The sequence below is a fragment of the Dermochelys coriacea genome, chromosome 2 (assembly GCF_009764565.3).
Source record: "Dermochelys coriacea isolate rDerCor1 chromosome 2, rDerCor1.pri.v4, whole genome shotgun sequence".
In the NCBI taxonomy this organism is placed as follows: Eukaryota; Metazoa; Chordata; order Testudines; family Dermochelyidae; genus Dermochelys; species Dermochelys coriacea.
Window position 1 is genome coordinate 241,407,498 of NC_050069.1, and position 14,391 is coordinate 241,421,888.

Consider the following 14,391-nt stretch of genomic DNA (forward strand, 5'->3'; position numbering starts at 1 on the left):
GTACTATTTCTTTTGTCATTTTTACAGTGCAAATATTTATAAAAATAATATACATTTTGATTTTAATTACAAAACACAATATATATGAAAATGTAGAAAAACATCCCAAAATATTTAATACATTTCAATTGGTATTCTATTAACAGTGTGATTAAAACTGCAATTGCAATTAATTTTTGAGTTAATCGTGTGAGTTAACTACAATTAATCGACAGTCCTAGAAAATATATATATTTTAAGTTTACTCTGTTTGATTTTCATTTAAAAATGTAATTGCTGAGATGTGACAACTAAAATCTTCCAATCAGCAGAATCTGTGTGGGATATAGGAAATAGTTTTCAAAATATTCTTTAAAGAATAATAAATTTTGTTCATAATGTAGGGCCCTATTCAGTATGCTCATCTGTTGTAGTATAGCAGGATAGGTCACACTCTTGCAAGGCCTAATAAAATTCTTTTAGCAGTTGTCAAAGCAACTCCAATCATCCAGGCTTTGTGTTAGCTGGAGGCATTCTGCTACTCCAAGATATCACTAATTTTATTTCTATATCGATACATCATTAAATTGTTGATTTTTAGGGAAAGTTAGATATAGATATAGATATAGAAAGAGTAACTTTCCCTAAAAAACATTTATATATTCACAAATCAAGAACATGCACCACAATCCCAGTATTTTTATCTCCCCAATATGTGTTTGAATTTTCTTCCAAAGTGGTACATTCATAGCAGTGTCCAGTATCCAACATACATTATGAAGATTTTACATTTTTAAATTTTAGATTAGCATCTTTCACAGTTAACTCCTTCCAAACTCTTTTTGATGATTTTTGGTTCCCAGTGATATGCAGGTGCTCTAAAGGATTTGTAATAATTTACGAAAAATGATTATAGATGAGAGAACTGGTCTATATGTAATTTTTATTTTATTTTATTTTATTTTATTCTTTTTTTTAAAAAAAAAGATCATGTTCAGGTGGATGTCAGAGTAGAACCCCACAGCTTCAGCACTATACCTTTTCAGTTGTAAAAACAGCCAAAAGTCTTTTCTTCTCCCATTTCTGACAGCTAAGAGGAGAAAAATCTTTTTCCCGAAACAGATCCTCAGTCTTTATTATGTTTTCCAATCCTTTACTTCCTGGGTAAATTTTGAACCAACTTCTAATAAATCGGAGTTTTTCCAGATATGAGGCTTCAATTATGCTCCTGCCTTTACTCACAAATCTCTATTATTCACTGTAAATTATAGGCTGGGTAGTCTTAAGATCTTTTGTGGAAAACTGGTACACTAAATGACTTCTAGAATTTCAAGCTGTTATTTTAACAGTACATAGGGCACTGGATTATGGCACAAGATCAATTGTTCATTTGTTTACACCAAGTTAACATTTGGTAAGTTTTGGTAATTTCATACTCATTTACCATTACTCATTCTTTTAAAAGATTACATGGTTAGGAAATAATTTTAAACAGAGACTGCTTTAATTCATTCATTCTTTCCATTATGGTAGCGCCTACAGTATCCTTACGCTACTCCTTACAAACACAGTGAAAAGACCATCTTTACTTTAAGAACTTAAGAGTCTTAAGTAGTGATGAGACAATAGGTGGATACAGACAAACAATGGAAGCACATGTTAACAATGAGGCAATTAAGTGCTTTCATTTTGGCTACATCTACACTTGGAGCTGGGGATACGATTTCCAGACACACTCGTGCTAGCTCTCATCAAGCTAGCACACTAAAAACAGTAGTGTAGCCGCAGTAGTACAGACAACAGCACAGGCTACCCACAGGGTCCAGGTAGGTTTGTATCTGGCACGCTACTGCTACACTACTACTTAATGAGAGCTATTATGAATATGTCTATTCAATCTGGGAATCACTCCCCCCACTCCAACTCCAAGTGTAGACATAGCCTCTGTGTAGTTACAACAACTAGTACAATCAGGCCCTAATCCTGGATTGGGACCTCTAAACTATTGCATTACAAAACACACAGCACCTTGAGACACTGCCTTTTTCTACACTTATACTTTAGGTAAATTTCTATTGGGTTGGCACTGTGAACTGTAGTTCTTGGATTAGAGCCAATAGTATCAATTATTTGTATAGTTCAGATCTGAAACTGAATTAGTGTGCAAGATGGAACCATTCCACTCTGTCAAAAACACTCTGCATTAAAAATAGTGACAGCATGCAGCAGAAACTCATCTTTCACTTCCTGGATTAAATTTATATTATACAAACTGACTGCTCAAAGTGTTTTTGATAAAAGCAGTTTGTTCAAGCGTAAAAGACTGCTAATCACTAGACTGAAGCAGCTGGTCAGTATCTGTATAATTTTTAAACTGTATTCATTAAGGATAGCCTGGTAGGTCTCTGGCTGCCACAAAATTTGGATTAGAGAATTACAGAAAAGTCTCCAAAAAGAAAAGGAGTACTTGTGGCACCTTAGAGACTAACAAATTTATTAGAGCATAAGCTTTCGTGAGCTACAGCTCACTTCATCGGATGCATTTGGACACAATGAGTGCAGATTACAGCAGAATTCCATTTAACTCATTAGTAATTTAGATGTCAGTATATTTTTACAGGCTTAATAAAGTCCTGTGAGAAAACCATCTTCCTAGTCATTTCCCACTTTGCTCAGGTCTCTCTTTCTTGGTCTGCTAGTACTGGTATTGCACCTTGTTTAAAAAGCTAGTTCATAGTTTCTCTCAAGGGCCTTTGATGAATATCACTGTCTATAGAGCGAAGTTTAAAAAGTGAACACAATACTACTGCTCATAAAAAATACTTTGATACTATAACAGGAAGGCCAATGCTAATGTGCAGCACTACTTTAAAAATATGGTTAGGCACAGAGGTAAGATTTTCTCTTGACTTTTTAACACCATTATACTGAATTATTTCTGATGTCACATCCTTCATGATCATGAGTTTGTCTTCACAGAAAAAAACAAAAAACGTCAAGAGTAATTAAACTTGGGTTATTAGCCACTGTTGAAAGAATACATCTGTTGTGAAGAACTCCCACCAAAGATTCCTGAACGTTTATTGAAAGAACAACCAGTTGTCACGGTACTTTCGTTTGTTACCTTTGGCAGTTCCCATTCTGATCGTGATCCATCAGCACTGTAGTAATATGGTCTACCTTGTTCATCTACATGTTTTATCCACTGTAGAAATAAATGTGATAATAGGAAGTTTAACAACAGTGACAGAAAAACTGATATCACAACATATCTTAGTTACTTTGCATTCAAGCTGGAAGACAACTTGCAAATAATAAAATTCCATTTACTTCAGAAATGTACCAACTGTGCATCCTTTTCAATTAGGCAAAACTAAAAAGCAATGGAGAAAGTAAATTTATGTGTTTTCATTTCCAGGTCACATTCACTCTCAACATCTCTGTTGTAACTCCCCAGAAAATATAATCCTGTGATGTCACAGCATCGAGATAAACTATTTTTTTTAACAGTACAGTATACTGCACTCTTTTCAACGTGAAAGGGTTAAATTTAAAAGTCTCTGAAAAGATAATACAGAAATGTATATAGAAGTCCTACCACTTATCTGATCAAGGAACCTAATGGAGCTTGTTGTAGTAAGGGCCCATTTTAGAGAGATTATTACACAAACTTATTATTCAAACACAAACTTTAAATTATTTCATAAGAGTACTGACAAGTAATTGCTTCGGTTCCTGTAACTATTTGTCCAGGGGACAAGCAGTCTGCAGACCCAACATCTATAACAGTTCATGCTCACAATTTCACTGAAAAGGAAGAGCTCTTAAGGGCAAAGTTCTTTGCATCAGGCCCTGATCCTAAAACAAGATACACAGGCAGGCCTTTGAAGCCAGGCAGAGTCCCTCAGAAAACAGTGGGACTTCACACAGATACATATTATAGCAGAGTGACACATTCTGTAGTAGAGAAATTCTGAAGTTTTTTCTGAAGTAAATTAAATTTATGGACTTATTTGCAGGTCAGCTTTGAGAAACTGAAGCATTAAATATGACAATTCATGTCTCCTTAAAAGTACACCAGCTAAAACTCACAAAATTCAAGCCTTTACTAAAAATCTATTGTAATTTAAATTCTGCATCTTAAAAACAATTTTAGTATACAACATATTCCAGCACCATATCCATTTCAGTTACATGAAATTCATAATTGTTTCAAATAATTTTAAAAATAATAAACAGCAGTGCTAACATGAACACAAACCAAAATGATTACATACTGTTTTACAAAATAGGGGTGTTATTCCTATTTTACAAAATCAGGAAACTGTTATTGTGACTTGTCCAAAGTCGAAGCTAGTCAATGGCAGAAATTAGAACAGAACCCAAGTCTCCTGATACTGCTGTGATCTAGTCACTAGATTTTGCTGCTTCCCAAAGGAAGATTTAACAAGGTTATAAAAAGCAAAAGCAAGAAGTAAAGCAACTATATTTTCAGCAGGAAACAGACCCAGGGAGAGTACTATATTATCAACCCTACACAGCACCATCAAAAGAAGTGTTTCTGAAAGACAGAAAGAAGAACATTAGAATGGTAAGGAATACATTCCTATAACATCACAAAGAGGACAGAAATACAAAGAATTGTGCAATATACATTTTTGTTTAAATTGGAGCTGATGCCCCAAATCTCACACTGATTTAGCATTAGGAAAACTCTCTCCACAGAATATCAATACAATATACACCAGAGCAAACTGTTAGTTCAGTTGCCAAAGTTGTGAACATTTAAGAACAAAGGAAGCCAGCACTGAGGAAAGATTTTCACCACTGAAAATGAAATCTGTATAGTCTTACAACTAAATTTACTGAAAAGATTCTGCCAATTTAGAATATATGTGATGAGAAGAAAGGAGAATGTACCTTTTCATTAGTATAGTCATTGGTATATAAGGTTTGACCATGTTCATCCAATTCTTCTGACCAACCTTTTGGAGGAGAACCATACTGACTATCTGACTGGCTGTAACAAGAACTGTGGTCGTTTTCTTCAGATGAAAGAAGCTACAAGTAGTCAAACATACAAGCAAGTTTTAAGAATGAATATAGTTCAAAATCTGAAAGAGATCAAAGTTTACTTGGCTAGCAATAGGTTTTAAAATGTAGAAATAATTTGAAGGGTGTTTCCAGTTGTATTTAATACCATTAAGTCAGAAAATAAATGCATCTTTAGTGTTTAGAAACTTGTCTGATTATCACTAACTAGCTCAAAGACTTTGAATGTGAAAGAGCTAGATGACATTATAGAACAATGCTGGTTAGTATTCCCTGACATCAAACATCCACTCACCAAATTATTTTGGCATGTGTCACGTAACAAAGCAGCTTCAATTTAATTCATTTTCTCAAGTTCCTGGTCAGTAAAGGCACCTGAATTTTATTAACATACTTCTATTTGACATTACTGGGCTGATCCAATGGTTTAACTCCTAGCAATCCACACAGTCACGCATAAGACCTAGGGGGAGCAGATACCAGCTATTTATATCAAAATCTTACTCCCAAACTCAATGTACCAAACTCCAGGAATAACCTGAAGTCCCAGCTGTACCTGCGCTAGGTCTCAGAGCCCTCTCATTGAACAGTTGTGCACATGCAATGGAACCTAGGGTGCTCCAAATTTCCACTGGCATTCCCTGCCCTCTCCCACCCCCCACCAAAACTGTTGCATATCACAGTGAAAAATACAAAGGGTAGGTGCTATGCCAGGAGCAGCCAGACAGCTGAGCACCAATATCGTTAAAATATAAGAAAAGGATCATTATGTGTAGGAGAGGTAAAAAAATAAGAGGACTTGGGAGGTGGATGATCAGGACATTCAGGGCATGTGGAAGAATATTTGAGCAGGCATCTCTAACTCGATCTGTCCTCAATTTACTTTATCCATGTGATAGGGTATTCCAAAAGTCAGATATGCCATACACCAAAAACTCCAGCATCCATCTCATCTATGACAATATAAAGAATACTGTTCCAGTATTCTAATTTAAAAAATAAATAAAAAAAAATAAATCTCGTCTCTAGGGAAATCAAGTGTAGATTCCTTTTTAGATTCTCTAGCTCCCACAGCTGGTAACAGGTTGGACTGCTTCACTCTTCATAGGAGGGGGCACATCCAGGGTTGCGTGGTGTCCGGTTTTCGACCGGAATGCCCAGTCGAAAAGGGACCCTGGCATCTGCGGTTAGCACCACTGACCGGACCATTAGACATCCAGCCGGCGGTGCTGTGGGTCTAAAGCAGGCTAGTCCCTACCTGTCCTGGCACTGTGTTGTGCCCCGGAAGTGGGGGGGGCCCCTGATGGGGCTCTGCATGCTGTCCCCACCCTGAGTGCCAGCTCCGCACTCCCACTGGCTGGGAACCGTGGCCAATGGGAGCTGAGGCAGGCAGCAGCAGCACACAGAGCCTCCTTGCCCCCTCTCCCACTCTTGCCTAGAAGCTGGAGCTGCTGGCCGCTTCTGGGGCACAGCGCAGAGCCAGGACAGGCAGTGGTTGCCTGACTTAGCCCCACTGCACTAATGACGGGGAGCCGTGCAAGGTAAGCCTCTATTACAACCCCAAGCCACAACCCCCAGCCCTGAGCCCCCTCCTGCACTCCAAACCCCTCATCCCCAAGACCACTCACAACCTGCACACCCAGTTAGAGCTCTCACCCCCTCCCACACCCCAACCCCCCCCAACTCCCTGCCTCAACCCGCAGCCCCCTTCTGCACACCAAAACCCTTGGCCCCAGCCCCCTCCTGTACCCCAAACCCCTCATCCCCAGCCCCACCCCAGAGCCCGCACCCCCATCCGGAGCCCCCCCTGCACCCTGAACCCCTCATTACTGGCCCCACGCCAGAGTCTGCACCCCCCAGGTACTCACCGCTCCCGCACCCCAACTGCCTGCCCCAGCCTGGTGAAAGTGAGTAAGGGGGCGGGAGCAAACCACCGAGGAGGGGGGAATGTATTGAGCAGGGGGTGCAGGCTCGAGGTGGTTCTACAGTGTTTGGTTTTGTGCAATTAGAAAGTTGGCAACCCTAAGCACATCATGTTACTCGACAACCCTGACAGTTAACACATAGCCATAACAGGTTCTAAAGGGAATGGCTCCTCAACTAGAAAGATGGGGGCCATGATGCAAGGTTTTGAGAGTAGGAAATCTGTAAAGCAGGAGGAAAACGGCAGATCTTCAGCTTTTCTAGCAATACAAAACAAGAAATTAGTTTCCTAGTATTTATATCTTTTAAAACAATATTAGTAATGTTGGTGCACCTGAGTTTTGTTATACCCACAAGACCTATTTAGTTTCTTGGAGAGGGAGGTCATAGTGACTTTTCCTAAACAAGCATATCTATTTCTGCTGCACAGCTTCTCTCATTCCATTTCTCATGGGCTAATGCCTCCTACCTGTGGAATTTGGAAGCAGTCCAATGTTGTTGCTGGAGGCTCCAGGATTAAGTTCTGTCCTTCAACTTCAGGCCACCAGATTCTCTGTCTTTGGCAGTGGTACAAGTTGATAGTTCAATTTCTCCCAACCATTGTGTTTCAAAATCTTAAGTTTCAACTACTCAAAAGTGAATGAAAATAATTCCCACTCTCTCCTCTCGACCCCCGGGGGTCGGGTACATGGCAGTGTAGTGGTTTCAACCACTTGGATCTGCCATTGCCATGCCTCCCTGCCAGACTCCTCTGTCCCCATTAAGGTATGACAGAGCTGTCCTGCAAACACCTGGATTAAATCTGTGTTCCCTACACAAGGCAGCACTCAGGCTCTACCAAGGGTGAATTATGACTAAAAAAGCATATCTATTTCCTTCTGTGCAGTTTTTCTTTGATGCGTGTGTGTACTCCAAAAGGAAGTACAAGACTAATGTATAATTTTACATGAAATAGCTTCAGTATTTGCATGAGCTAGCTTCCCAAGTCAACCAAAATAGATGAGCCCTCTATTGAGTCACTTCTGGATGCTAAAAAACAAAGCATGAAAAATCTGTAGATTATAAAGGATGCCTACCTCAAAAGAGAAAAGATTGTACATTATACAAACTTAACATAACATTACTTATGTGTGGAGTTTGATGTGGGAGTTTGTAAATCACTTAAGGCTGAAAAGCCTTCACGTATGTTTTGTCTGTCAGTTATAGTCCATCCTTAGTTCTGAATATCAAGAGTTGCACTGACGAGACCTGACAGTTAAGAAATACTAGTGATAGGCCAAACCTGATAAAGCCTTAAATATGCTGGTATCAGTAGAACCAAAATAGAGGACTGAGCGCTCTTTAGACTTTTCAGATAACAGAGTGTCTTGGCAAATAATTTAGTGCATCTATGTTCTGCTTTTGCCAAGCAGTTACTACTACCACTATACCACTGTGGAAATACCACACAGTTAAATCTCAGCAGAATACCTGTGAATGGAAAAACTCTGCTAGAACAAAAGTCTCATCTATTCTACAATAAAAATTCTGCCCCCAAGTTACATTCCAGTTAGGCGCAAGTGTAACTATATAAAAGTTATCATCCTTAAAGATCACAGAGGCAAACTGATCTCAACTGGAATATCTTCTTCACATTTACCATGCAAAAATCTTACACGTGACAAAGGAATTTAGGGGATATAGGTCTAAACTTTGATGCTATTCCTGTTTTGTGATTAGAAAATAAATCAAGTGAAGACATTTTAAATATTCTTTATCTGGCAGAAGCAGCTGAAGAAGTTTAAGCAAGTCTGGGTCCAAAACTATTCAAGAGACCTCCAACTCCAGGAATAACTAGGCTTCATGAGAACCCACCTCTCCCTCCAGCTGTGTGGGCTTGGAGAAAGGAAGAGAGAAACTGCAGGGGGAGCCAGACAGAGATTTAAAGGTAGCTGCAGAAGCAGCTGAAGCAGGAGCTATAAAATAGTGATAAACTGCTTTCTCCAGTTTTCACTCTTAATATTCTCATATTCTCTCTCCTGTGCGGACAGGCTGTTTGCTCAAAACCCTCCTGTGTGCTCCCTCAGTCTCTTCACCACAGCCCCATTCCATTTGCCTTCCATGCCCCCTTCCTTCCTTCCCGCCTTATATCCTTACCCTCCTCTCTTCTTGTGTTTGTCTTTTTAGCTATTCCTCTTACTAAATTTCAGTTACAAAATTAAAAACATTGTACCACCAACCCCCATCCCACACAAAACTAATGGTGCTAACATAACAATTGCAAAGCATTCTTTCGTTCCTTTCCCCAATCTTTCATCTTTTGTCTAGTTAGACCGTAATCTCTATTTGTACAATGCTCAATGGGATCCTGTTCTGAGTTGGCTCCAAGCCATTGTTCTAATACAAATAAATACTATAGTGAAATAAATAACCTTGTTAAAGAATGAACGGCTTATTCAGTTTGTTCAATTTTTGTTACAATTATACAATTGTTTTGCTAAAACCAAAGGACTCGCTGGATAATTAGAGATCAAACTTAAAAAGGAAAAAAAAAAAAAAATCAAATGTTTGGTATCAAACCAATTACATTTTGGCAGGAAAAGTAGTTTTGAACCAATCTCACTTTCCTACCAACTACCTTGAGAAAGTTCACTCACTTCTAGAATTGTATGCTTTCAAGTCATAGCTATTCCCTTCACACAGAATTACAGGTGTTCTTAAAAACTGAAGAGAAACATATAAAGTCACCTTCTCAATTCCAGTTTCTCTCTCTCAAAATTAAAAAAATTGGCCTATGCAACTTCTAACATTCCTGATGACATAAAATTTCCTTTCAATATTTTTGTGGTTCTCAACTCTATTCAAGATCAGTGATAAAGAGCCGGTGGTTGACATTCAACTAAACAACAATCATTTTTGTAGTAGTTCTTGTAATTATGCACTATGAAAGATTCCATCTGTTCTCATGGAACTACCACAAAAAATATCCATAAAAAGTATGCTACTGCAGACACATGAAGTTCTGGATTCTTTCACTGTGTTTCCATTTACTGTTTATCTTCCCTATCTCCATCATCCTTCGCTTGTTCATTATTTTATCTATACTCTTAATAGGTTTTTGAATTTCCCTTGTCCCCTGAATCTTATACATTCATAAGAATGAAGTATTTTCACCCTTCTCTCCAATTCTCTGTGGTCATAATATGGTCTCTAAAGAGATCCCTGCCTTTTTGTTCCTGTCTTCTGTACAGCTCTATTGCAACTCCAGATTTACTGTTCACAGCTATGAGAAATCGGAGTGACAAAATCACCAAAACCATTCCTTTGCCAGTGTCCCCCCACATCCACAATATACTTTCTACTGTTTGGGTCAGTTCAGTTTTACAAGTCTTTCACCACTTCCTAATGAGTTTAATTGTGAAATAATTTTCACAAGGAAATTTGTTTCATTTCCATCACTCCTAACCGTAACTTTGTGTACAACCTTAAATAAGTCTCTTCCCTTTACCCATTTCAAATATTTGGCAAAGATATACTTAGTTTTAATCTAATTTTCAATCAGTCCCTGCAGCCTCTGATTTTGTTGCTCTTCTATGGATTACTTACAACTTTCTGCTAATGAGGTATCCAGAATGACACATTCTACTAGGTTAGTTTCTAAGCCACGTACAGAGAAACCCATGCCTTTCTCTATGACAAAATGTCTCTGCACGTGCAGCCAAAGTTGTATTACCCTTTTTGCTGCCATACTACATTCCTAGTTCAAATTTAACTCACTGCCGATATTCCCACATCACTTTACTGTCCAACATATTCACCCTATAAATATCTGTCCTGCATTATTCTTCCTCAGATATATTAACATGCATTTCCCAGGATGAATCTCATCTAATAATTCCAACCTCCTACTTACTTTCTAGACTCCTTACCTTTAGGACCTCATGCTCGGGCATTACCTTTTTTGTGCTAAATACCGAGAACTTGCAGAAAACTTCACTAGAACTATATTTGTTTTTCCTTTGTGTCTATCAAGTCCCCCCACCTGTCCATTAGAAGTGCAGCTATGCTCTGAAACACTTTCACTTACTTTGCCTATAAAAAGGTACAATTATCTAAACTTTCCTTCCTAATCAAGGAGTTTCAGGACCAATGAGCTGATTCAATTGCCATCTGATTCAGTATAACCTTACACAAGCCTCATATCTAAGTCACCTTACTTTTCCACTTTGACAAAATTTAAGTGGCCAGCCGTTTCTCCCATGTATACAACTTATAAATTTCCTTGTCTATATATGCTTGCTGTTTAATATTTTGAGACATACTCATTCATTTCAGTTAGAGACCCAAATGTGCGAGAGTACAATTTTATACATCAATCTATAAGTGAAAAGGCCTTAGCTTTACTATTCTACACCAATAGTATTCGGGTATACATTTTAAGAAAACAGTCTGCATCTTGATCATCTGATAAGATCTAGAACCAGAGCAGTTACATGCGTCCTATCATAGTTGACTTTTCTCGACTCTTTGGAGAGTCTCGGGTTTACATATTTATCATACCCAATGTTGCACTTAAGAAATATTAGCTGCACCCTGGATCTGATTATTTAAATTGCCATTGTATTTTATTGCTAGACATCTGCAACTCAACCACTAGGACTCAAGGGAATAAAGTTGGCAATTTGGCCAGAAGATCTAACAAACTTACTTGAAAAAATTCAAAGTTGAGATGTCCAACATAAAGCAGATGAAGAGAGATAATTAAGCTCCCAAAATGCAAACAGGAAAAGGCTCAATGGATGCAAGGGCTGAAAATTAATATATCTGACAATTTTTACTTTCTGAAAAATACTATCTACATTATCAGGTTATAGCAGTATCTCAGAGGTTCAGAGACCATGGAATCCAGCCACCGAGGACACAAAGGTTACTTAAATTTGTGAGGATACTTTGTGATTGGAAAACCTTTCCAGAACAAAGTTTACCATGCACCCTTCAGTGGCCTTAAAGCAGGGGTTCTCAAACTGGGGTTGGGACCCCACAGGGGGTGGTGAGGGGGAGGGGTCACAAGCTGCCAGTCTCCACCCCAAACCCCAGGATTTATAATGGTATTAAATATATTTTTAAAAAAGTGTTTTTAATTTATAAGGGGGGTAGGTGTCCCACTCAGAGGCTTGTTATGTGAAAGGGGTCACCAGTACAAAAGTTTGAGAACCACTGCCTTGATTGTCTGAAAACAAGTGCACAAGGATCATGACAAAAGATGAAGAACTAAACTTTAACCATCAATGAAATGAGGTATTCATAGCAAAAATGAATAAAATATTCCTGAGGGTGGGACCACATGGTAAGATTATGATTCAAAGGTAGAGGGAAGACAAAAGGTCAAATGCAGCTCTTTGATGAAGAACTGGAGCAAAATGACAAGGCCCATTGTTAGTGCTGACAGTGGAAAGGAGGAAGAAAGATGGGGTGGAAAATAATGTATACCATCCATCTATTGTCAGGAGACTGCTAGAGGGCTGGTTTCTGAAGAGCTACTATTTCAACAAGACTTTGAATAAAGTCCTCTTCTAGTCAACAACCTGAGTGGGAAACTTTTTTTTTTAAGCTATTGGGAGAGTGTCAGAAGCAGCACTATAACATTTACAAGCATATAATCTGCTTCACTGCTACAGCCTACAGGCTCTGAGGCAGTGAAACTGATGAAATGCTTGTAAATGCCACTGTGATACTGCTTCAGAATATAGGAGAAGCAGCAGAGATTCAATCCTGTTAGGGGTGGGCAAGGCTGGGAAGAGGAATCATTTCTCTCTCTCCCCTTTCTCCTAGTACATTAACAACCCAGAGTCAAACTTTTGAAGCCCTCATCTTTTACATCAGGACACCAGTACTCTAAAGTTTTAAATCAGTTCTCAGATTAAGTACTTATAACAAAGTAACAGGTGAGGAAGAAGCTTGTACTCAAAAAGAAAAGAAAAAAAGTTAAAACTGGGCATTGAAAAAATAAAGTGGGAGGTTTGCTAATAAATGTTTGTTTTTTCTTCCAGTCATATCAGTTTCTGAGATTCATTGAACAGCTAGAATAGCAAGATAAAAGTTTCAGAGTAGCAGCCATGTTAGTCTGTATTCGCAAAAAGAAAAGGAGTACTTGTGGCACCTTAGAGACCAACAAATTTATTTGAGCATAAACTTTCGTGAGCTACAGCTCACTTCATCGGATGCATTCGGTGACATGCTCAAATAAATTTGTTAGTTTCTAAGGTGCCACAAGTACTCCTTTTCTTTTTGCAAGATAAAAGTGTATTTTAAAAGAATTTACAATTTAAAATAAATCGTGACACCCTCCTCCAACTAGCGTTTCCTCATTTTTCTCACTGTGATTGGCTTATTGATATGCAAGGAGGGCAGGAAAGTGGTACATGGCTGCTCAGTTCGGAAAATATGCATGAGCATCTTAGAAAGTTTTCAGGTAAGCAGAGATTTATTTATTTTCAGCCATATTTCTAAATAATAGGTCCCATGGATCTGTTGCGTCTGCCAGATACTTGCAATTTTGACATGCTGCCTCCAATGCTACAAATATGCTGAGGTTCCACTGTAACAGATGCATGGAATTTATTAAAAGACACTAATATGTATCTTAGTATTAATTATATTTTATCATAATATAAATATAAATATTATATATTTTAATATACAAAAATAATGCATAGATACTATACACAGGGGAGAGATGGCTATATTGAAATGCATATATAGATGGAAAAAAAATGAAAGAACACCCTATTTCCAAACAGGACTTAAACTGCCATAACACAAAACCCGTCTTTCAATTGAATCTTGCAATTTGGAGTTTTACAGTTCTGAACTGAGGCAGGTTCTAAGTGACCATTCAGAAACTGGTGAAAAGCATGCAAATTCAAGTCTAGGAAAGAGGTGTTAAGGTTTGCTTCCACAATGCCGCATGCAATCCAGGCGGTTTGATATTCAGTGTAATTATCCCATCTCTTATGAAATCAAGTTCAAAATAAAAAAAAAAAAGTCAAACTTGAATGCATCACCATTCTCTTTTGCTTTTCCTTTTTATATAATGGTTTAAGTATGGCATCTTCACCTTCCATCATTAATGTCTCAAAATAATCCTCTTTATTACAGAAATAAAATTTACATTTCTGTGTAAAACTGACTACGAGCATTATTGCACATTGTCTATCAAGACCCAATAAGTGTAGATCACTGAAGAAAATACTGAGAGCAAAGGAACATGTCTTTCCATTTTCATTCCAATTCCACCGTAGAGAATTTTTTAAAGATTTGTTTTCTTGCAGATTTTATCATATTATTAATTACATTGTATCCAAACATCTAAATAATTTTTCTGTTTTGTAGTGCACGTAACTCATATGTTATAGAAACACTTCCAAAATATTTAAGCCAGTCAATTAATATTAGACA

The 14,391-nt window shown here is 37.9% G+C and overlaps 1 protein-coding gene across 11 annotated transcripts in view; it reads right to left on the bottom strand.

Moving 5' to 3' along the window:
- Nucleotides 1-14,391, bottom strand: part of ARHGAP12 (Rho GTPase activating protein 12) — a 146,903-nt gene that overhangs the window by 62,694 nt on the left and 69,818 nt on the right. For 6 of the 11 annotated variants that reach the window (XM_043509542.1, XM_038389275.2, XM_038389276.2 and 3 more), the window contains one exon: nucleotides 3,104-3,184. In XM_043509542.1, the coding sequence (XP_043365477.1) occupies nucleotides 3,104-3,184 (81 nt within the window). Of the gene's footprint in view, nucleotides 1-3,103; nucleotides 3,185-4,899; nucleotides 5,041-14,391 lie in introns of all 11 variants that reach the window. The other 5 variants (XM_038389271.2, XM_038389268.2, XM_038389267.2 and 2 more) reach the window with 1 other exon arrangement.